We start from the raw sequence: 25295 nt of genomic DNA on the forward strand, positions 1-25295 counted from the left end.
AGTCATCACACTGTGGAAAACCCCAGGCCAGCCAGAAAGGCCACCTGCAGGTGTCTGGCACAGCCCTCACTGAGCTCCAACAGCTGGCACCAACTACCAGACATGAGGTTTACAATCCAACTGCATCGGCCTTCAACCGTAGGGCTGAGAGGCTGAGCGCCAAAAAGAGAGACTTGGCTGTTGGCTGAGGGCCAATGACTATATCCTTACTGTTTCCTGATCCTGATGGATAACCTTCTACTAAAGCCCTTTAATTGTATTGCCTATGACTTCTATCGAACCTACATGGAAGCAGAGTGCCGTGGAAGGAACTGTTGGTGTCAGACGAGCAGAGAAAGATGGAGGGTCGGGGCATGTCTAACCTGTGCTTCACGGCAATAGGGAAACCTGGAAATCAGATAGGGCCCTTCTCCACCTTGTTTTCAAAGAAGGCATCTGCCTTTAGCTTTTATCAGAACTTTCAAAAATTCATATAAAGAAAGGAATACATTTCTTCAAAATAACAATTCAAAAATTACTTTCAAATTTAATTTTGGAAATTGTTTTTCAAAGACTTAAAATTTAACCCAAAGAAATACCTGTAATACTTGTTTTTGATTCATTCTTTCTTGCCATTCTTTTTCATCTTCCTCTTCGGAACTGGAAGTTAAGCACACATTGACAGTATTTGATTTACAGAAAGATTGAGTCCACGGTGCCAGTAGTTACAGGAGCTCAAAAGCGAACACACAAAGACAGCAAGAGCTGTGCTGTCATGAATCTTCCAGTCTGGTGAAGAACGCATGTAAGTACACAAAATACGTTATTTAGTAACTATCGTCACAAGGGAAAAGCAGGTTGTTAGAGGTGCTATAAAGTCACCTCACCCCCATTTGGGGGTTCATTAAAGCATTCCAGGAAAAAGAGGTTCTCACTGTAGAATCTGAGGGAGAGTAATGGGGATGTGCTCCAGGAAAAGGGAGTAAGTTCTACATATGAAAATAAGGCGGAAAAAAAAAAAGAAAATAAGGTGGGGGGCGCGGGGGGCGAAATGGTGTCAGAGAAGAGAAGAGGGAAAAATATATGGCTGGAGAAGTACATAATAGTGAAGTTCCTTTCTGTAAGAGAGACAATTCTGTAAGAGAGACAATTCTGTAAGAGAGACAATTCTGTAAGAGAGACAATTCTGTAAGAGACAATTCTGTAAGAGAGACAATTCTGTAAGAGAGACAATTCTGTAAGAGAGACAATTCTGTAAGAGAGACAATTCTGTAAGAGACAATTCTGTAAGAGAGACAATTCTGTAAGAGAGACAATTCTGTAAGAGAGACAATTCTGTAAGAGAGACAATTCTGTAAGAGAGACAATTCTGTAAGAGAGACAATTCTGTAAGAAAGAATTTCTGTAAGAGAGACAATTCTGTAAGAAAGAATTCTGTAAGAAAGACGATTCTGTAAGAAAGGATTCTGTAAGAGAGACAATTCTGTAAGAAAGAATTCTGTAAGAAAGACAATTCTGTAAGTTATTTCTAAAAGAAAACAAGACATGCTTCAGGCAGGAAAATGACAGTATCTGATGGGTGTTTTACAAGGAATTCTACAATAGGAAGCAGAGATTGGGATTGGTGGGGAGCAGCACTGCAAAGAGGTCAGGTCAAATAAGACGGGGACCTAATCCAAGGCGGTCAAAGGTGGCAAGAGCACGGGGCTAAGCCAAGAGTACCAGGTGCCTCTCGGCGCTCTGGGAGCAGAGATGGGTAGATGAGGCAAAGGCACGCTGCCAAGGTTCTAGTCCAAATTCATTTCAACCTCAGACACCACGAACAGCTCACAGAGAGCCAGAGAAAGAGGAGCCCATGAAAAGATGCCTGAGAAGAGTGAGTCAAAAAGTACCGGAAAATCAGGACAGCGGGGCAGCGACAGTGTTCAGTGGTGGCAAGAAATCAAATAAGCTGAGACCCAGGAAGTTTTTCCTGAACTTAGTGACAAGAGCACCTTACATGGTCTCTTTGTGTGGTGCTAGAAGAGAAAATACATTGCACTGCCAACTGGATAGACACAGCATGTGTGCCGTAAGCAACGTGCAAGGAAAACTAAAATCCACGTGTTAAATCAACAGCACCAGCAGAGACTATTTAAAATGAAAAAAAAAAGCTCCACTATCACATATCACCAAAATATAAAGACCAGTTAACAAGCAGAAAACTTAGTCTTTGATGAGCATTCTGAGCAGGGTGAACAATATACATTTCAAGTGCTTTAATTCCCACATGCCTTATCCTAGAAAGGAAATGTAAAGATTTAAATCTGTATCCACACAGCGTTGATTTTAAATAGTTACTCATTTACCTATTTTTTTCTTCCACTTGTAAAGGTGGCAAAGCATAGATGTCATCTTCTCTTTGCACTTGAGTAAGGCTGGGTAGTGCTTCATCTCTAAAACATACACATATATTTAAACAGAGTTCATATAAAAGTTACACTTTACATTAACCATACTATTCCATGCATTACATGAACCCTGCTCAAAAGGTGAAGGAGAAAACACACTGGAAATAAACTTGTCCCTGTACTGACCTAGCTCTGTCCTAGCCTACCACTTTGGAAAAAAGTCCATGGGAAAACTCCATTATCTTTCATTCTATTTTTCCATGAATTTTTGAAGCCCCTTCATAAATGTAGCCTACGGAAGAAAGAAGGAAAGTGGCTGCAGTTTCTCAGGAGAGTTGGCCACAGGCATGAATGCATTTGGGAAGGAAAAACTGCACAATGCAACTCATCTTTTCTTTCATGTCACCTTTCAATTTCAAATTGAACTTTTTCCATATGCACAGAATGGAGAATTTTCACAACCTCACGATCCTGGGTCAAATGTCACCCTTCTATTCCCTGCTCCTATGAGCCGCTAGTCTCAGTTGAGAGGCCAGGAAACCACAGGAATACAACCCAGTGAACATAATAATAATCTTAAAAATCACTATACTATTTGTCTTGCCTTTTACTTTTCAAGGCAGTTTTAATAGCTTGTCGTTTCAAAAACGTTTTCAAGAGCTTCTCTGTCGTCTTTCTGGAGTCACTGTGGGCCACGTCTTTTCTCTGCCTTCTCTTTGCCTGTCAAAACAAGGGGCAGAAGACTTTACTGATCGGCATTAGTATATTAAAAACATCTCTGTGATGTTTCCCCACTAAATTTGGCTTATCTGAGCTTTCGGGCTAAGGATAGTTTAGGATTCCTTCCTAATTTCTGTGTCAAAGATCTTATCATCTTCAGGTTTCAACTGTGTAAATGACACCCGAATTGTATATCACAAGATATTACACAAGGTATTTTAGAAGTAATAATTTACTTTCAACTACCTTTAAGTGTTATTTGATATTTTTAAAAAGCTTAACACTTAATAGAATCAAGTCAATGCTATTCCAAATAAATTATGCTTATTAGTATATTCATTAAAATATCTACGATGGCAAGTTTCTAAAATTGTCTTTCCTTGTAAATGTTTTCTTAATACATCGCTGATTTTACTGTTAGCTGCTGTCAAGTTGACCCACAACTGGTCATTCTGTCCTTCACCATTCAAGATTACATGGAGGAATTTCCACAGTGGGTATTCCCTGGTGTTCTGACCAATGGCAGTGCATTGTCTTAACCTTTCTGATTGTGAACTGGATGAATATGACAGAGCAAATCAGTTGTCCCTTCAACAGCGCATACTCCTTGTGTTCCAGATCACCAATCGGCATCCCCACATAGGAACGTCGGGTCTCCCACTTTCTCCCTGTGTTTCGCTGGTCCAACCCTCCTTCTTTCCCAACCTCCTCAACCTTGTCCCTGAACAAATGCCGGCCTTTGATCTCAAGTGGTTAATGCCTCTGAGGAAGCTGGGAGCTCCATGGGTTATTATTCCACTTCGAGAACTGTCGCCTGTTTGGCTGAAAATCATGCCAGTGCAGTGCGTCCAGCTCCAGCCCTGAGTCTCAGGTCTCCACTAGTCCCTATTTGACTAGTAAGCCTGGTCTCGTCTGTGATTTTGTTTTGTTCCACTTTTATCTCCCTCTCCCTCCAGGACCATCTAACATGATCTCTTTCAGAGCAAGTAGTAGAGGTACACAGGTACCGGCTAGGTCTTCTGATCTAGGGCTCAGTTCACTGAGCAAATTGGTGCCAAGAGCCTTCAGTCTTCTTCATTCTTTGATCCAGTTGTACCTTACATGGCTGCTCACCAGCATTTAAGATCCCTGTCGTGACTCATCAAAATAGGATAAGGAACATCATCTTTATAGACTTTGTTAAGTCAATTGACCAAAGTGTTTTGGAAACTATGGTCCTGAGACCCCAGGCCCCATGACTCATTCCTTCAAGGTAATTGGAATGACAGTATCATTTGATTAAATGTATAATACCTAGAATTTTCTCTAAAGGGGAATCTGACTTTTGAAAATTCAAGTACTTTTATTTAAAATTCAAATTTTATCACTTCACTTATAATATACTTCATAATGAAACTGCTTTTTTACTGTGTATTTGTGCGAGATAAATACAAACATAACTGAGAAAAATTTTCTTTGTGCCAGTTTCTAAAATTCTAAAGAAGAAGTACATGTGTTCTGTTAACTTTGTTTTTCTAAGACGCAGTCATTAGAAGACACTTACCAAAGTCTGCTTCTTCAGTAGTGGAGCATCCCCATCAAAGACAAAAACAGGACGAATTCGAAAAAACAAGAGTTTGCAGAGGCGATGAAACAAAGTGAGAAGATGAGCATTTTCGACGGCGTTCCCGTGGCGATCTCGGGCGCCCTTGAGTGCTTGGTTCAACCAGATGCTAATGTCTGAAGGAATTCTTAAGGAAAAATACTTTGGCATTTCTTATCCTATTTTCACAATTTCAAGTTCCAAATAAGTAATCACATCCAAATGTTAGACACTAAACATTCGTTGCTATTCACATAAAATTGGGAAAGTGTTTGGCCCAGGTAGAATTTACCCAAAAATGCTGTGCCCTCATTACTCCTACCTAGATATTGAGTTTCAAAAACCTTGCAGAGACAAATATGCCCTTGACAAAGTCTAATAGCAAAGAATTGCTTCTAAAACAAAACTAATGATCTCTAAGAAATTTAAGTAAATTAGCACAACCTTCCTAAAAGATAACTCTGGTGACAGCAAAAACCTTAACATCTTGCAAACTTGCATTCAATGTAGCCTAAGAATTCCACTTGCAAGCATTTACCCTAGGGAAATAATTTGATTTAAGATAAGAGTTAGGTGTAAATACGCTTGTTTATAATAATGAGAAGTGGGAAATGATTTAAATACTTATCTCATCACTTTAAAAAACTAAATTATGATACATTGATTTGCTAGAATACTACAATCAACCACCAAACCAAACCTATTGCTCGAGTCAATTCTGGAAACCCTAAAGAACAAAGTTTCTGAGACTATAAATCAGGTAGGTTTGAACTATCAACCTTGCATTTGCAGGCGAATGCTTAACCTACTATGCCACCAAGTGGAAGTTACAGAAGTCTATGTAGGGATAATAGTCATAAAACAAGTTTCAAAAGTATACAGAGGGTAATTCTATGGTACTCTTAAAACTTGAAAACTGAAGTCTCAGATACCCAAAAACGAGTAATTATCTATGGAGGTTAGAGGTAGCATGTATTTTGAGGGCCGGGGCATCTGCGGGTCTTTCTGAGACCCTCTTCTTTCCTCGTCTGCACCACCTTCCTAGGCTACCTCAACCCTCTAACTAGCCCTATCTATAGCTCTGTCCTCTGGCTACAGATTCCAACTGGTGTTATGTCAGGCCCAGAGCAGCAGCAGAACCGTGAGAAGGAAGAATGCAGGAGTTGATGTAAGGTCAGAGAGAGTCCTATACAGCTTCTGGAAGTTTCTAGGAGGGGAGTGGAGAATCATTTAGATGGACAATGAAGAACAGACTATGAGGAATGGCACAAGGGAAGACGGATAGTGGTCATGAAGGGAGGATGCGGTGTTGGCTTACATCTGTGTTGTATTGGATAAATGGTCATGTTTGGCTTTTTTGTATAGGACTACAGAAATTTCTACTTAGCCTATCACTTGTATAATGAATAGGAAAGTCTAATTTCAAGCAGTGGCGCTCCACTAGAATCTGATCTGAAGGTTGAGATGTCGAGGTTACTGGAGCCCATATGCCTTAAATTCTAATGTCATAGGGACTTGGATGGGCTCTTTTCTACTTATTCTTTTAATTAACTATAGGTTATGCCTAACCCTCTAGGTTGTGAGTTCTGGTTTGAAATTTTAAGTCAGTTATGAAATATGCAAATCAAGCAACTAAGACATGTAGCAAAATTTGGTTTATCTAATTTCAACAAATTTATATAAGGCAAAATTCAATTTCTTCTGAGATCAAAAAAGTTAAAATCTGAAACAAAGCCAGATATCATTTAGAGATTAAAAACCACAAAGTCCAATGGTACTCTAAAACAAAAAAGTAATACATCTTAACCCACTGCTACCAAGTTGATTACACCTCTCAGCAACCCCACATAGAATTTCAAGATTGCCTAATCTTTCTCCAGTGGGCTGGCTGGGGAGGAGCTTGAACTACCAACCTTCAGGTTAGCAGCTCATTGTTTAATCCACAGCACCATTAGGGATCCTTAGGTCTATAGATAACCCAAAACAAACCAAACTCATTGCCATTGTCAATTCCAACTCAGGCTGTAGAACTGCCTCTGTGGGGTTCCCCAGGCAATAATTCTCAATGGTTCCTGGAAGCATGGTGGTGGGGGGGTGAGGGAGGTGAGTGGGGGAGCCAACCATGATGGGGACAGGGGAATATAAGGGTTCTAAAATTGATGGTGAGGAGGTTATACCTTTTCTGGTTGTGTTTGATCAACAGACTTGTATCCTCTGAGTAAATGATGGATAAACATGATAGTGGGCAGGAGAAAAGAAAAAGAGGAAACAATATATGTATGTTTATATGTAAATATATCAATATTTAAATGTAGGTATATTTGTTTATATATGTACATAAATGCTAATGGAACAAGGAAACAGAAGGACGTTGGGCCTCTACTTAAATCTTGCCTCAGTACAAGAAGTCTGTTTTAATAATGTGTCCATGATGATACCTTCCTGACATGATCGCTGAAGACAAAATGGGTGCATAAGAAAATGTGGTGAAGAAAGCTGATGGTGCCCAGCAATTAAAAGATACAGTGGCTGGAGTCTTAATGGTTTGTAGTCAAACAAATGGCCATCTAGCAGGGTAGCAACAAAGCCCACATGGAAGAAGCACACCAGCCTTTGTGATTATGAGGTGTCAATAGGAAAAGGTATCAGAAGTTCAAAAACAATCAAATTGATGTGAAGGGGTGGGGATGTAGTGGAGACCCCAAAACTACCTGCAAGATTATTGGACAGTCCCTCTCAGAAGGTCCACAAGGAAAGGATGATAAATCCAGGGTGCAGTTTAGCACTAGTGAAACACATAACTATCCTCTAGTTACCCCCTATTATGGTTTTTACTTGTTTTACTTCATTTATCATGCTAGACTTGTGTGTTCATTTGTATAATTAAGATCTTTTGATACATGAAAGCCAAGATAGATAACCATTCACAAACAGTAACAGGAGGGGGGATAACATTGATGACTGTATAACCATATGTGAGGGGAGTGAACAGCAGAATTGTATGTGAATGGATTTATTGGATGGTGTAAGAAGGGGCAATAGATAAGCAGATAGATAGATAGATAGATAGATAGATAGATAGATAGATAGATAGATAGATAGATAGAGGGTTCCTGTGGGAGGGGGGATAAAGGGGAGCTGATATCAAGGAATTCAAGACAGAAAATGTTTTCAAACTGACTGTGGTAGCAATTGTACAACACTTCTTGATGTGATAAACAATGGAATGTTATCTGTAATAGCTCTCAATAAATTGATTTTTTTAAAAGGGTAAGTCATCTTTTTCCCAAGAAGCTGGTGGTTTCAAACTGCTGACCTTGTGGCTTGTAGCCCAATATGTAACCACTACACCAGAGATCCTTAAGTCTGTACTACAGTGACATAAAACTTAATGCATCCCCATTGAGAGTGTACTATTTTGCCAATACTCCGATATACCTTTCACAAATGTTAAGATCAGTAGGAGACAATGTTAAATTGTTAATTCTGTATTATTTGTCACATATTTAGATTTTATAAATAAACGATGCTATGTATAGGGCTCAAACACAACGACTGTTGCCACGGCACAGGACCCTGCAGTGTTTTGTCATGTGTAGGTAGGTTTGTTATGAATCAAGGGTAAACTATGAACTTCGTATGGTCATTAGAAGCCTCTCACAAACAAAGCAATAAATCTTAATTTATTTCAAATGTTCAAATGTCATACAAATAGGACAACACAAAATGAATTGTGGAAACAGTATTCTTTATTTCTATGTACAGGTGGGGCAGTGGGTCAAGCATCAGGTTGCTAATAACCAAAGCCGCCAGCAGTTCAAAGTGATAGGTCAGCAGTCCAAACTCACCAGCTGCTCAGAGAGTCGGGGCTGAAGGCTCTCCTCCAGAACGGGCTGTTCTACCCTGTCCTACAGGATCATAAATCAAAATATCTTGGACTGTCCTCTGATTTTGTTTTTTTCTTCGGTAAAATCTAATTATTCCAAGAGCACCCAATAAAAAATGTTTTAAAAAATCTAATTATCCCATAAAAATTACTTATTTCAAAAGACAACTTTCTCAAAATAATCTAAATCAAATGCTCTTTAATACTTATTTTGGGAATTTCCAAAAATGTAAATGATGAACATTCATATGCCTTTTAAATAATTTTAATTGTTATTTCTTTGCGCAGTAGGCAACATAAAATTATCCTTGAGTAACCGCTACTTAAAAAAAAATCTTTAGGCAAAAAAAATCTTGACTGCAATGATACTGAGAAACCACTGGAGGGCAGCAACAGCAATTGTGTCACTTTCTCCACACAGGGTAACCCGTACAAACACTTCTCCATAATCCAAAACAGAAGCAAATTGCCACAGCTTTCTGACGGACAGCAGCTACTGGGTCCCAACTCTCCAACTTTGGGCTCACATTTAAGCGCGTAAGCCACCGAGTTATCAAGTTGTCTAATTAAAAAAACTTATTACAGATGTATTTGAAGACAATTACCTTCGAGAAAAAAAACCCTTAATTTACTTTCATATTATCGATATTTCACACTAACATACAAAGGTAGTAAGACGCAGTAAAGCAGGGAAAACTAATGGTAGAAGTTCTTGGTCCTGATATCCCGACAGAATAGTAATTTTAAGATGAGTTTTCACGCTGTTCTAAACCCCCTCTCTTTAAATAACTCCTTTATTCCTCAAACCAACTCTGTGGGTAAACTACTCCTAGCACCACTAATAAATGAGAGAACTAACACCAAAATCTCCAAACTCACTCTCATGGAGCCCATTCCGATTCGCGACCTGTACAAAGCAAGGAGTGTGTCGTCTTCCCATACATAAATTAGGCCAGTCTCGTGACAACAGTTCGACTCCAATGCCTGGGAAAGCAAACCATCCTAAAAGAGACCGCCCAGGAGATTGTACATCCAAACTACCCACGGAGAGATTAAACTCCGCTTTGTTCATGAGTCCAGAAAATACTGAACGAGTCCAACTGAACGGGAGAGCCCAAGTGAAACAAACAAACAAACACGCTCAGGCGATAGACACTAGCTTCCGCCAACACCCCCATAGAAAGCCCAGGCTGCCCATGTCCTGCGCGGCCCGCCAGCCAGACCTTACCTCGGCTCCGTGCCCGCGGGCCCCTCTTGCCAAATCCCCTCCCAGGCACTAGCTGAAACCGTCCCCCCACAAACGCCGCTGTGCGTTCAAAGGCGAGCGGAAGGTCTCCTGTAAGCCACCGCATCGCGGGTGTCGAGGGTGCCTAAGGATACCCACGGCCAGAATCTTCCCTTCCAGGGTCTCCGGGCTGACGTGCCTCCCGGAGCATTCCAGCAATTTCCAGAGCCCTTGGACTCCCATGAGGCGGGTGTGTCCTCTGCAGAACCCCCGAGCTGGATCCGCGGGAGACAGGCGATCTCGGAGGAGCTCGTCCAAGCGACTGCCTTTTAATTTTAATTCTTCTGCGAGTTACACCACCGCCACAGAAGGGGCTCGCGGTTCCTACTCTGAAAAGAGGCTGGACTGGACTGGGCTGGGCTGGGCTGGGCTGGGCTGGGGTGGGGGTGGCATCCACGAGAACCTGAATAAGGGGGGCAGTGGGAGGGAGGGGCAGAGATGCACGGCTGGGCAATGTCCAGCGGCTGACAACCTCCCAGAAGAAGGAAGGGACCGGAGAATGACAAACGCAGGTCCCGACCTAGCCCAGCACTTTGGCCCCCAAAGTTGGTACTCGTACTGGAAGACAGGGATCGGCACGGGCGAGGGAGAGGATCCGGAGAGCTACCCGGGCCGCACCAGTGCCATACAGTTGCCTGCAGTCTGATAGGGTGCTCCGGGAGGAAGTCCCGCCCCTTCCGCGGTGACGAATATCGGCTGCGCCGGGAGCGCTCCGGAAGTGGGTGGGCGGGTTCTCCCGACGCTTTGCTTCCGGACCGTGCACTTGCCTCAACGCTCCCCTCAGCGTCCGCTTTCAGGCGCCTTGTCACATTGGAACGTTGAAACGTTCAATACGTAGTATCCGGCTGCCGAGGAGACGAATTTCTACGTGTATTTTTAACATCGTAAATCGCTGGGGAGGATTTTGTAAAGATGTACAGATCAGAGCTGGAAACACAGGGAATCCAGGCCAGATAAACCCCTCAGGGCCAATACTGAGAGTAGAGATACCAGGAGGGGAAGGGGGAGAAAAGGGGAACTGATCACAATGATCTACATCCTACCCTCTCCCCGGGCGGGGGGGGATACACAACAGAAAAGTGGGTGAAGGGAGACATCGGACAGTGTAAGTCGTGAAAAATAATTATAAATGAACAAGGGTTCGTGAGGGAGGGGGGTTGTAGGAAGGGCGGGGGAAAAATGAGCTGATGCCAAGGTCTTAAGTAGAACGAAAATGTTTTTGAGAATGTTGATGGCAGCAAATGTACAAATGTGCTTGACACAATGTATGTGTGGATTGTGGTAAGAGTTGTACAAGCCCCCAATAACATGATTAAAAAGAAAAAAATGTACAACTATGGAACCCAAAGGGACAGGTCTACTCTGTCCTGTAGGATCGCTATGAGCCACGAGTTTGAGTTTGTTCTTTTGTTTATGAATTGAAGTCTACTGGATGGAAAGGGGTGTGGTTTGATCTGGGTTTTCTTCCCAGTGGGCAGCCACCTGTCAATGTTTCTTGTGTGTTGTTTTACACGTGAAGGGACAAGAATGGATGCATTGTTGGTGCTATTAAACAGCTTTAACCTTTGAAATCTGGGTTCATTTTCTACAGCATCAAGACTTTGCAGTTACACAGTTTGAGACTTGGACATTTCAGGCCAAGATTCTGATTCCGACCTTATCACATCTTAGTATTTGACATTGCTTAGGTCACAATTTTCCAGAACTTCCATTTCTTCACTTGTAATATGGGCATGAAACCAATCCAGCAGTCTGTGTATTCTACTAAGAATTTGAAGTGATCTATGCAAAGCACTTGGGCTAGTAGTTAATAAATGGTAATATTACCATACACACTAATTCAAATTTGAACTAAAAACCAAACCTAAAATCGGTAAATGGGTTAATTTAAATGAGCAGGTAATTTTTAAAAGACAAAACTATACAGTGTTTAGAAAAGACACCTTATGCCCCAACAATGGTTCATCGTGGCCATGTTTAGTTGACTAAGTTACAACTAAATATCTCAGGAAAAAGCTGAATATACTTTCCATGTCCTCCATATGTAATATGATCTCCAGAAATCGTTCCCAATTGTATTTAACTCATGGCGCAGTGCTCGGTTCCAGGGAGCCGATCTTAGAAACCCAGTTTTCAGCAAAGCAAACACTACCTGGTCCTGTACCATCCTCACAATCGTATTTGAACGCATGGTTGCAGCCTAGCATAGGGCAATCCAATTTATCAAGGGCTTTTTTTAAAAAAATTTTTTTTATCAAGGGCTTTTTACTAATAGGAATTGCTTTTTCAGTTTTCATCTCCTCCAACCACAGGAGACTGCAAACTTATTGAAGCCAAGAATTACGTTGTTGATTTATAATCTCCCAAGGGTTCCATAAATACTGCGTAAATTATATCTTCCAGAGTCTAGTCCAATACTCCAGTTGCATTGTTGCTCCGTGCTGGAAGAGAATTTCCTTCAAGTCAGCACCCCGTTGGCAATGAAACACCTTTTGTATAGCTCATAAGCTAGTAGATATCTGCTATTGTAGCCCCACTGAGATCATTTCAGTGCCTCAAGAAGCTGTAACACTGACTTTGGGAAAGACTGTTAGAAAGAAACATAACTAAAGGCTTTAATTTATAACAAACTCATTAGATGCTTTTTTTAAAGATGCTACTTAAAGAGCCATCTATAAACAACCTGAGCAGGAAAATACACACTTCTCTCAATAGTACATCACTTAAATAGTACTTTTTATACCTAGACACTGTTCTCAATACTTTACGTGTATTAACATGTTCTTCAAAACAGTTCAAGAAGTTCTTTTATTGGTGGAACGGTGGCCCCGGGCTCAGAGAAGCGGGTCCAGGGCACTCTGGGCAGACCCAGAGGTAGTGGGGCGGCAGCATCACGCCTGGCAACCTCGGCAGCACAGGTGCGGGACTTTGCGGGCCACTCTGGCCTGGCCGCCTTGCTCGACTCCACCCCCCTCTGCTGGCCGCCCAGGTGCCTGAGATGGGGAGCCACCAGCTGATGAGAAACCCCTCCAGCAATGAAAGGAGGAAGAGAGAAATTTCAGCGGGCGCTGCTTCAGGAAGACTCACAAAAGGGTGGCTACTAGGCACAGGACCCAAAACGGCCACGGGCTCGAGGGGGCTGTGTGGTCCTAGAGCGTTCAGCAAGGAGCCCTGCCACGGGTTCAGGGAGGTCTGTGATCTGCATCAGAAGTAGACGTCTGGACTGCACTTTGGGTGGAACAGACAAAAGAATCTGATTGCTCGTAAAGACAGTTCCCGGGATGGACAGCGCCAAGGCTAAAGCGCTTTTGAGCAGTGCGGTTACTCTGGAGAAGTTGTCTGACTGTGAAGAAAAATTCTGGGGCACGCCTGCCCCTGCCAGGGGACTGCCGGGCTGGGTCTGAGACCAAATAGGGCTCTCAGTTCAAGGATTCGGAGGAGCAGTGGCTGGCGTCCTGGCGGAACGGGTATGTGCCCCAGCCTGAGAAGGTAGTCGTGCTGGGCACCATGGAATACATCTGCTAGAAGCCTTTTGGAATGGACGTTCATCCTGGTGGGGGAACACGGGGCCCTGTATAGTTTAAGATGAGGAGCGACATGAACTGGCCCTGAACCTGAGGACTTCCTGGAAGTGGGCTTCAAGAAGCTAGGCCAAAAAGTGTAGCCTGACCAAGATGCCTTTTTCTGAGCCCTTGGTAAGGTCTCCGTCCCAAGGCTGGGGCAGAGACTGGGAGCCTACCTTGACCTTTAGTCTGGGGGTGAGAGGGTTGCAAAACACTGACTCCCTCTGGCTTCAGAGGTGGAAAGCGGGCAGGCTCAGAGAAGCTGGCCTTTTCTCCTACCTTTGTTAAATATTGACCAGGCCCAGAAACCCTGCTGCTTTACCTCTGAATACATCAGGTCGCCTGCTGTAAGTCTGCAGTGACACAGGGTTCCCCTCAGGAACTGGAACCAAGCTGACGGGGAGCAGGCTGCCCTATTAGATGTTACCAGTTCTCTCAGTAATAATGTCCTTTGTAGGACTTAGGATTTTTATTTTTAAAGTCAGAAGCCCTTTTCAAATTGACTTTGTATTTTCTTGTCCTATTTTTCCTCTTCCCCTTCACCACTCCACGGAGGTGTCCCCACGCCACAGCATTTCCTTTGAAAATTCCCATACTTAGCAGAGTTCAGAGACTTTCAGAGAGCAGGGCTCTGTAGCAGCCCCTGGGGGATTCCTAGGTGGTTGCTCTCCCCTGTCCAGCACCCCTCCCCCAGCCAGCAGGGAGCCAAGGCACCTGTGCACTTTTACCTTGAGTTTCCTATTATTTTAGATGGTTATTTTGATGATGAAAATTAACCCACAATAAAATGTACAAATCCCGGGGGGCTGTACTATTACCACCTTCATTTTAAAAATGAGAAAGTACAGAAAAATAAATTAGTCTTAACTTGGCTAAGCTCAGATAGTGAAGTACAGACTCAAGTTTTACTCTGTAAAGCATCTCTGGAGACCCCTAAGAGGAGATGGTCAAGAATATTAGACCAAAGCTGGGACTAGCCTTGCCATCATGCAGTCTGTGTTGCGGATCCAATTAGGTTAAAATTTAACACCTATCATTTAATGTCCCTTTTGGTGCATTTTAAATTTGTTCATTTTTAATATTTTCTTTCTTTTCTATTGAGGCCTTTCTCTATTTTACTTTTGTCATTGTTTTTGGGGTGTGTGTGTGTGTGTGTGTGTGTGTGTTCTTCTATATATGAAATCCAAAATAGGTAAGTCGAAGGGGAGATTAACTGAATTAGTTTCTTGCAGGTATAGGAGGGAAGGTTAGTGGTGGTGGGGAGAGGGGAGCTAACAATGAGTACATGAAAGAAGAAAATGTTCCAGAATTGACTGGGATGATTGTACACTTCTGAATATGATTGAATAAGTCAACTGTACATATAAATTACATACTGAGATAGTTTATTGTGCCAGCCTGGCCGATTAACACAAGTGGGATTAATTGAAGGGCAGAGCGGTAAGTGGCTCGATGAGCCTCGCCTTTCTTGTCTCTCGCTCTTTAATCATTGGACCGGTGTGCGGCTGCCTTGCTTGGTCTGTGCCTCAATTTAAAGGGCACACTACCTGTGGGACACCTAGCCTGTGGACTGTCGCTGTAAGCTGAGGTCCCTTTAAGACCACACAATTGAAATTGACATCTCCAGAGCTGAGGACTGGCAGCTGGTGACCTGGCTGAAGGTTTGTGACCTGCCTCGCTGCTTGCTGCCTGTGCTGGGATAGGATAGCTTTCTCTCTACAGAGAACTGACTACCTGACAGCCCTCAAGACTTGAAGGACTGCCAGTGTCTCACAACTCTCTCACGGGAGTGAGTCGCACTGAGCCATTTGTACTGCTTTACAATTTAACTGTTCATTTCTTGTATTATATATCTATCTGTATATAATGTAACAGTTCATTTCTTGTGTTATATATCTATCTATATATAAAATTATCAGCAATCTGGTTTTATCTCTCTAGAGAACCCTAACATATATACCAATAAAACGTTAAAAATAAAAGTAGAGATAATATGATAGTAATGTTCTTGAACATGAAAGATGTATGCATTAATCCTTGTTTACTCAAAAACTCATTGCCATCAAGTCGATGCCGACTCATAGCAACCCTACAGCACAGGATTGAACTCTCCCTTGAGTTTTCAAGACTTACTCTCTACAGGAGTAGAAAGCCTCATCTTTTTCCTGAGGCATGACTGGTGGTTTCAAACTGCCCACCTTATGGATAACACAGACAAAATGTACCACTCCACCACCAGCTCTCTCCAACTCTTGCTTAGTTTCAGAAAAATATGCCTCATTCAACTTTGTCTGTCCCTTACAACTACCAGTTAAGTTAGTAAATGCACATATATAAAGACACAAAAAACTGGCTGTGATTTTGTGTCAACTTGGCTTAGGATTCTCAGTGGTTTGGCAGTTAACACCAAGTAATCTCCAAAACCTGACCTAACACAATATAATCACAGTCAACCCTTGTAAACCTCCGAAATGGAATAAGATTAGGGTGGAATGCAACAGTCAAGTCACAGCCAATCACTCTCCTCTGGTCTGTAGCCTGCTTTCAAGGTAAGTAGTCATGGGAGATCCTGTATTCTTTTTGGTTAGGTCTAGATCCTGCATCTGGCTCACTGACTTCACCTTCTTTGGACTTGAGCTAACAGCCTGCCATATTGCCTGCTGATCCTGGGAGTCATCAGTAGCCTATCATCTGACCTACTGACCTTGGATTCATTCACCTCTGCAGCCAGTGCCTGTCACCTTCCTGCCAATCTTGAATTCATCAGCTCTTGCAGTTATGCAGGTCAAGAGAAGCTTCCAACCAAACACCTGACTCACGAACTTGGAACCTGCCCATACTTGGACTTACCCCTATCTGTAACTACTTGAGCCATTTTCTTGACAGAAATTCTTTCTTATAGATAGATAAGCTTCAATGATTTTGTTTCTACAGAGAACCCAGTCTAAGACATTAACCACAAGCCATAGTGTGCATAAATTCTTCCTCATCCCCTAGGTGTCACCCTATGATTTTTCTTATTTTGTATTGTTTCCTTTCCCTTTAGCTCTTCTCTGATTATTGACTTAAGCTATATAAAATTGCTGATATCCAACCATGTTTGACCTTAAAAAAATGGCAACTTCATTTGATTCAAGCTAAGAGATAGAAGGTGCTATAGTTTATTGTGCCAGCCTGGCCGATAAACACAAGTAGGATTAACTGAAGGACAGAGGGATAAATGGCTTGCTTGTTCTGTGCCTCAGTTTAAAGGGGTACACTACCTGTGGGATGCCTAGCATGTGGACTGTGTTGCTGTAAGTTGAGGTCCCTTTAAGCCCACACGATTGGAATATTCATCTCTGGAGCTGGGAACTGACAGTTGATGACAGTTGGGGACCAGCCCTGCAGTTTGCTGCCTGGGTATATATAGCCCAGCTGTCTCTACAGAAGGAAACGAGTAACTGGCAGCTCTCAAAAACTTGAAGGACTGCTAGTGTCTCACTGCTTTAGAAACAACTGCTAATTTCTTGTATTATCTATCTGTATATTATTTAACGGTTTATTTCTTGAATTATATATCTATCTTTATAAATATATTTATATATAATTACTAGCAATCTGGTTACCATGTATTTCAAACAAAATTGCAAGAGGATTTTGTACCCAAAACAATCATTCAAAAACTTCACACAAATAAAAGTAGAAAACAAAACTTTATTTGATGAAAACTTTTTTTTCAAAGTTCCAGTATGAAGTAACAAAATCAGCAACCTCCAAATCTCTTTCGGTCCTTTGCATTTCAAGCAAAATATTCTCTTCAGAAAAATGACCATTTCTTAATATATATAACCCTTTCTGTAGGCTCAGCATGTATGAGTAAATTGATATAAAATTCAAATGATAAAAAATGAAAATATTTTAAAAATAAAATATGAACCTTCCCTTTGAAGTGTATTGCAATATGGTTATCAACATATTCAGCACCTTTTAACAACCAAGTTAGTGCTTTGAGCCCTGGAATAAGCCCCTGAAAGAAAAACCAAGACATCCTAGAGTTTAGTGACTCATAAGTTAGCAGCAGAAAAATCCACAGCAGCTAGAGAGAGAACACATATATGAAATTCACACTTTCAGAAAATTTAACACTCACTTTAAACATATAATTGTCTATGGGTTTATAAAAAGAAAGCTCAAGGTTTGGAAATTAAATAGTTGTTCTCTGAATAACTTGGGCATTCCTAATACATCTTTAATGCTCTTATCACCATGACTCCTTATCATATATATCATATATATATATGGCCTTCAAGGGGCCAAGCAGATATATCCCACAAACTACCTTGGATACAAAAGTCCCCTTGCTCTTCATTCTATTCCTAAAGGAAAGTGTATTCTCAGTTTATAGATGTCTTTCAAGACCCCAAGGTCTTGCAAGTATCTGGTGGTAACATATCAAGTCAAGAATATCCTGAATCAGTGCACTGTCACCTTTTTGCACCAAGAGAAAAGATCGGTTTCTTGAGTCCTTTTTCCTTTACCTCTTAATGGAGAATCCTGAGAAAGTTTACCAGCAAATCACATGTAGTGTGGCGGACAAGATACCACAAGTAAAAGAAGTGCTAGACTCATTGAATCATTTAAAATGAGCTTTTATCATAAAAGAAAAATCTAGAAATGCAAAATCTCCATTTTTTAAAAGGAGGGAAAATGGTGCCTTAAAATCTTAATCTTGAAGTAAAATTGTGTATAGAATTAAATAATTTCATGCTTAAGTATTCTCTATGTCTCAATTCTACTACTGAATTTGACTTTAGATAGCAGTGAAAGTTTTAATTGGGTTTTGTGAAACTTTTTATCCTGCTTATTTAAATTACCCTTAACTTCAAAAGGACAATCATCTGTGCTTATCTGCTCATATATCTGAGATCATCCACCATAATCATATACAAGCTTATTTACTGGAGAACTAGGTTATATTTGTACCACAAGATCTATTCATATTAAATGTACTGCGAGACTTAAAATCTTCTATCTTAATACAGCTGTATGTACCCAGCTGCACACACCAGCCAGATGTATACATTAGTTGCTCAGTACCCAGCACACATACAGTCAGTCATTCCCATCATAATCGCTGTAACCCTGGTAGCCACTGTTCCTTCTTTCATGGATACTAGACATCTTTTTCCATGCCGAGTCCGGATGGAAACTAGCACTGAAAGATCGGCCCAGACGCCCGTGTTGCTTCTTGGAGATATTGTCTTCACTCTCAGATTTGGCAATTCCTTGGGCATGTGGTGGAGGTTGTGATTCTGGTCTAATGGTACCAAATGGAAAATTCCAAAGGCCAAATCTTTGCCAACTAAGTCTCTGGAATGCTATGATGCAATGCAAATTTCCACCAACCTGGAAAAAGTGAGGTGAAGAAAATGAAGAGAAATTATACTAACATTTCTAACCTTATATACTTTCTTCCCCCTTTCACCTGCCTCAAAGTAGTACTTTATCTTTCAGCTACCAGAGAGTGCATTCCCCCCATCTTTCTTGAACCAGTACTTTTATAAAGTATAACAATGACCACAGGAGGCCAAGGACTGCATCCTACATGCCTCTGTACCATGCACACATCTCCCTCACTATTCGTTATTCACACTCTCCACCTATAAGAAGGGTTAGTATCAGTCCACGGTATCTACCTTTCACTGCCAACTGGCCCCAGTGGCCTGCATTGTAATTCATGGTCACAGTTAATGTGGATCAGGGGTCAGTATCAAACCAAAGCTAAGCTGGTTTTAGTCATCCTCTCTCGGGACTACAGAATTAGCCTTGAAACAGGTCTGTCTCATCTAGATTGCACACCTGAAAGAAGACCTAAGTTGAAAGAGGATGGCTCCAGAAAGTAAATAATCAAATACGTAGAATGGAAATACATGGAGGCTGCAAAAGAGAGGCAGACTAGCCACTTGGCCCGTCATTCCAAAAGGTGACAACAATCCCTTTTGAGTCCAGGCTTTAGGCAATTACACCTCTGTCCTTAAATTAATTTTCCTTTTTCTGTTTAAGATGATCTAAATTGGGTTGGTCTGTTCACACAATTGCCTCTTTATCCATGAACTCCTCGTGAGCTCATTGAAGTGTTCTGAAAATCCCACGCTTCTCACGGTTATCCCTAGTTTATTATGGACCAGAAGAGAAGAAGGCAAACACTGCGTGCCTTAACATCAGGAAAGGTGGGCATCAGTGTTCTATCCCCTCACCACACTTGTTCAATCTGTAACTGAGCAAATCATGGCAAGCTCGCTTATATGAAGAAGAATGCTGCATCAGGAGTGAAGGGAGGCTTATTAGCAATCTGTGATATGGAGATGCCACAATCTTGCTTGCTGAAAGTGAGGAAGACTTGAAAACTTTTTGATGAAGATGAAGGATTGCAGCCTTTAGCATGATTTACAACTTAATAGCAAATTCCTCACAACTAGAACAAGTAACATCATGATAAATGGAGAAAAGGTTAAAGATGTCAAGGATTTTGTCTTGCTTGAATCTCAATCAATGCTCATGGAAGCAGCAGTCAGTGGGTCAAAAGATGCACTACATTAGGAAACGGCTGTTACTATGAGGATTGAGGTGTGCCTCACCAAGCCATGGTAAGTTCAATCGCCCCATATGCATGGAAAGTTGGAGATTAAATGAGGAAAACCAAAGCAGAATCAATGCATTTTAATTGTGCTGCTGGAGAAGAAACTACCATGGACTGCTAAAAGGACGATCCAATTTATCTTGGAAGAAGTATGGCCAGAGTGCTCCTAAGAGACAAGGAGGGCAAGACTTTGTCTTACATACTTTGGACATATGTCAAGAGAGACCAATCCCTGGAGAAGGACATCATGCTTGATTAGGTGTGGAGGCAGCAACAAAAGAAGGCCCTCAATGAGATGCACTAACAGTATGGCTGCAGCCATGGACTCAGGCCTGGGAGCAATTGAGAGGATGGTGCAGGATTGTGCAGTGGTTCATTCTGTTGTGTCACTAAGGGTTTTGACCAACTCGAAGGCACTTAACAAACAACAACAACAAACTGGGTTTGCATTGTTTACAGTCTAAGAGCACTGAACAAAATGCTGCATTTTTAGACAACTAGGAAATAAGTTCAGCTACAACAGTGTTCTTACCTTTTTTGTTTTTCGATACTGCAGACCCCTCTCTAAGTGCCGGATATCTAGATATTCTGGATTTTGAGTGTTTAGGTCTGTAACAATATCCACCCATCTATAGTTAAAAAGAAAGAATGTAAGTACAGTTTTCAAGTCCAAAATATCATTGGAATAGAACTTTTCACAAGAGCCAATCACTTTAATATTACCAGGGCAATCCTTATCAGGATTGTTCCACCTAAAAACACCTTAACTTTTGGTTTTATGACAAATTTGTTTTTCAACTGTTGCACCAAGGTTTTCACTTTTAAAAGTCATTTTTCCTATGAAGTCAGTGCCACCTGTTAGAGGACATCCTTCAAGCTCAAGCAGAAACATTCTGTGTTTCCTTTTACATCGGTCTTTTAAAAATAGACAATGAACTTCTGTTCATCAAAAGAGATCATTAAAATGAAAAAGCACATCACAGACTGGCATAAAATATTGACATCCAATAAATACTAACAAAAAGAAAGTCCAGTTAAAATAGGCAGACCACTTCACAGAACATGTAGAAATGAAAACAAGAGCATGAAAATAAGTTAAGAGTGAGTAGCTACACTAGAAAAATGCAAATTAAAAACACAATGAGATTCAATTTCATATCTAGTCCTCCCATTGCCTCTAATGATTCCAAATCACAGCAACCCTGTAGGATGGAGTGGAAATGGTCTTGTCAGCAGCAGACTGTCACGTCGCTCGCCTGTCTCGCACCCCTACAAGAGCGGACTTCAAATACGAGTGAAATCCGAAGGGCTCCTAAAACACACTGTGCTTGTGGTAGTAGTAAAGCATAACACTGCATGGGAAATTTCTCAAATATACATCTATTCTGCAATTCAAATAGTCCACTCCTATCTGCTCAAGAGAAACACAACACATGTCCTCTAAAAGACTTGCACAACAAAATGTGATCTATCCACATACATACAATGGAAAATGACTCAGCTGATAAAGGAATGGTATTTTGAGCCATGATGTAATATGATGAACCATGGAAATGTCTTAGGTGAAAGAAGCCAACCACAAAGGATTGCATTACTGTATGATCCCACTTAGAGTCAATGTCCAGAACAGGCACACCCAGAAAGACTAGTGGTTGTCAAGACCTGTGGATAAGGGATTAACTGTGAACAGGTATGGGGTTTCTGTTGGAAACGAAAATGATCTGGAATTACACAGTAATGATTGATGCAGAATTCTGTGATAACATAAAAACCACTAAATTGCACTTTTAAAATTATGAATTTTTAAGTATGTGAATGATGTCTCCATAGTTATTACATTTTAGTAAAAGACTTGTCCATGAGGATCTACATGTGACCTCCTCCCTGGAGGACGGACAACAGAAAAGGGGGTGAAGGGAGACGCCGGACAGGGCAAGATATGACAAAATAATAAGCTATAAATGATCAAGGGCTCATGAGGCAGGGAGGAGCAGGGAGGAAGGGGGAAAAAGAGGACTTGATGCAAAGGGCTTAAGTGGAGAGCAAATGCTTTGAAAATGATTAGGGCCAAGAATGTACAGGTGTGCTTTATACAACTGATGTATGTATATGTATATGTGGTAAGAGTTGTATGAGTCCTTAATAAAATGTTTTTTAAAAAAAGACTTGTCCATGAATGTTTCCAATAGCTTTATTCACAACAACCCCAAACCAAAAGGAATCTTAAATATCCATCAGCAGGAGAATGGATAAAGAATTGTAGCATATAATGGAATATTGCTGTTACTGAGAGTCATCACATATAGGTTGCACTTCTTAGCAAACCCACAGGGCATCACACTGCCGAGTCCTGAGCCCTCCGCACGTGTCTGAGCCCGTGGTTGCAGCTACTGTGTCAAGCCATCTTATTGAAAGTCTTCCCTTTTTGCTGGGATATTTCTCAGCAGTTAAAAAATAAAAAAGGACTAAACTACTGATACACATGACAAAAATGGGTGAACATAAAAAGCAGCATTTAAATAAAAGAGGACAGACATAAAAGTGTAGTGTATGATTCTATTCACATGGTACTCGAGACAAGGCAACGCCGTTCTAGGGTGACAGAAATCAGAACAAAGACTGCACATGAGCACTGACAGGGAGGGCTGATGAAGGGACTGCTATAGCACGCTGGCAGTGTTCCATGTCTGTGCATTTAACTACTTATAAACTGTACTGCAACGTAAGAAAAACAAAGGTGTACCTACTTTTTACAATGAATGGCAGGATGTTTTCTACTTGATTCTCCAATTAAGATCCAATATTCTACGTCTTGTAAGGAGAGGGGACCCCTGCTGAATAGAAAATATATTCATAGTATCCTTAATAATGGACAGTTGCTCCCTTGGGAATGTTGTTTTGACTGTATTTTAATAACAGATATACTAAAGTTCATTCACAGATGGAATTCATTAAAACTAGAATAGATATTAGGATTTGGGCTTGGATAACTTTTGAAAGGAAAGCATAAAATGGGTTTAAAAAGCATAAATTAAAACTAATTCCCTACTACAAAACCTAGGGCCCAAAGTTAAATATAGTCCACATTTCAGACCCTAGGATATAAAAAATATTAATAATAATAATAACCTAGCACAGTACCAGCATTTGTTACCCTCTTTTAATTTTCACTTAAAATGTTTCAGACGACATCCTAGAGATAAAATTCTACAGCAGTGAGCCCCTGTGGAGCTTTAAAAAATACTAGTCCCCAGCTCCTTTTCAAGGAAATTCTGGACAAGCAAGTCTGGAGCAGACACCAAGGTTTTGCATATTTAAAATAAAAAAAGGAAGAACCTCAGTTGATTCATAGGTACAACAAAGGTAAGAAATTCTTCTCTGAAAGAGGCAAACTACTGACTCCTGTTTTTATTTGGTAGCTGGCTAGTGTAAAAAAACATGATTTAAAGAAAACAGTAAGAGAAAGACAAAATACCTCACTAAAAAATGTCACCTCAAGATTTGTAGAAACCACGTGGTTTTCCTCTTCCTTTGCTTTTTTTATTAAATCATTTGGGGGCGCTTACAGCTCCATACATACATCGTGTCAAGCACATGTGTACATATGTTGCCATCATCATTTTCAAAACACTATCTTTCTACTTGAGCCCAGGACCAAAAAATCGTATCAATATGAATGAGGGGGAGTACAGAGTGGAGACCCAAACCCACCTGTAGTCAACTGAACATCCCCTTACAGAAGGGTCACAAGGAAGAGACAAGCCAGTTGGGGCACAATATAGCACTGAAGAAACATACAACTTTCCTCTAATTCTTTAATGCTTGGCGCCCCTCCCCCACCTATCATGACTCCAATTCTGCCTTACAAATTCTCTTTCCATTGACAAAAATACAATGATCAGCTTCCTACGGTAATTCTCCTATGTCACTGCTGCCTCTCTCAACATCTCACCCACCCCATACAGTGTCTCACCCACCACATGGACCTCCAGCTTCAAAGAACCCATCCCATACCCAGATGACCAAATGATACTTGCCTAACCTGACCATGGGCCCTCCCCGACATGACCAATTACTGAGAGAGCACCACTGCTGTGCATCCAGATGTGGGCACACGAGAACCTCAGCTAGGTGACGGGGCCACCACTGTGTGCGCTCACAGCACTCACTGCTTCTGTGGCCACCAGTCTCAGTGAGGGCAGTTCTCCTGTCACCTATCTCAACACATCATGAAGAAAACTTGCTAAGGAAGGAAAAAGTATAAAACGTCGTCACTCTCATTTGGAAGAGACTATATCTTTGGAAAAAAGGTTTGAGTGTACTTGTATGTTAAGCTATTTATACTTAGAAGAAAATCTGGTAAAGAAAAATTAAATAACCATAAGGTTAATAGCTATCCTGTCTTTGAAATAAAAATTGTTGGCGCCGAAATATAAAAAAGAAATAAAAATTGCTTTTGAGATTCCTTGTTGCCAGGACAAAAAGAAAACCTTGATTAACTTATTTTTCACCATGAGAAGGGAAGATGCTTTTCAAAAATTTACTCTGTTGAGACTAGATTCTCCAATACACTTTTTCATATGTATCTGAAGAGGAGACTCAGACATAATTTGTAAAGTTCTTTGTAACTGTTTTCCCATAAACATCGAAGCGATTATCATATGGTTTTATCTTGTCCTGTCTCAGAACAACATAATCTAAGCAGATAATATTAAAGTACTACTTACAGAATGAATTCAATTCTGTTAAAAAAACAAACCAAAAAAACTTTGTTTTTTTAATGTATGGTTTTAGTAGTCTGGCATAATCAAAGGCAGGCAAATCATCAAATCTCCAAATATATTTTCCTGGTGAAATATCTACAGAAGATACTTAAATTCTTACCTGAATGCTTTACTAGCTTTAAAAGGAGTTGCTTCAAAGCCAATTGGGCAAAAATAATGGTTTTGACAATGATAGATATATGCCAAGGATTCATCTTTTAATCCATGAGTTAATTTGGACAATGCTCCTGAAGCTACAAAAACACGTGGACAAAATTAAGAAACCATAAAGCAATGTCCCTGCTTTAGACAAAGGAATAATTAGTAATTCAATGGTAGAAACGTCATCACTTGGAAGATATGCACATGACCCACTGCTGGTGAGTCTAAGCAGACTCACAGTGACCTGTTAGGACAGAACAGACTGACCGTAGTAATATGAAGGCTGCACGTCTCTATGGACACGCAGGGCCACATCCCTCCTGGCAATGCTGGCCATTAGAGC

The 25295-nt window shown here is 41.0% G+C and overlaps 2 protein-coding genes across 7 annotated transcripts in view; both read right to left on the bottom strand.

Moving 5' to 3' along the window:
- Window positions 1-10470, bottom strand: part of ERCC5 (ERCC excision repair 5, endonuclease) — a 30741-nt gene extending 20271 nt beyond the window's left edge. The window contains exons 1-5 of the mRNA XM_075563438.1: window positions 9938-10470; window positions 4633-4808; window positions 2974-3089; window positions 2328-2414; window positions 579-639 (exon numbers count right to left, since the gene is read on the bottom strand). Of these exons, the coding sequence (XP_075419553.1) occupies window positions 579-639; window positions 2328-2414; window positions 2974-3089; window positions 4633-4808; window positions 9938-10025 (528 nt within the window). The 5' untranslated portion in view covers window positions 10026-10470. The remainder of the gene's footprint in view (window positions 1-578; window positions 640-2327; window positions 2415-2973; window positions 3090-4632; window positions 4809-9937) is intronic.
- A 6611-nt stretch (window positions 10471-17081) lies between these two features.
- BIVM (basic, immunoglobulin-like variable motif containing) overlaps window positions 17082-25295 on the bottom strand; it is a 35706-nt gene continuing 27492 nt past the window's right edge. For 5 of the 6 annotated variants that reach the window (XM_075563443.1, XM_075563444.1, XM_075563442.1 and 2 more), the window contains 4 exons: window positions 24912-25044; window positions 22775-22861; window positions 20560-20656; window positions 17082-18793 (listed from right to left, as the gene is read on the bottom strand). In XM_075563443.1, the coding sequence (XP_075419558.1) occupies window positions 18500-18793; window positions 20560-20656; window positions 22775-22861; window positions 24912-25044 (611 nt within the window). In that variant the 3' untranslated portion in view covers window positions 17082-18499. The remainder of the gene's footprint in view (window positions 18794-20559; window positions 20657-22774; window positions 22862-24911; window positions 25045-25295) is intronic. The other variant, XM_075563445.1, reaches the window with a different exon arrangement.

This window comes from Tenrec ecaudatus, chromosome 11 (assembly GCF_050624435.1).
Source record: "Tenrec ecaudatus isolate mTenEca1 chromosome 11, mTenEca1.hap1, whole genome shotgun sequence".
In the NCBI taxonomy this organism is placed as follows: domain Eukaryota; kingdom Metazoa; phylum Chordata; class Mammalia; order Afrosoricida; family Tenrecidae; genus Tenrec; species Tenrec ecaudatus.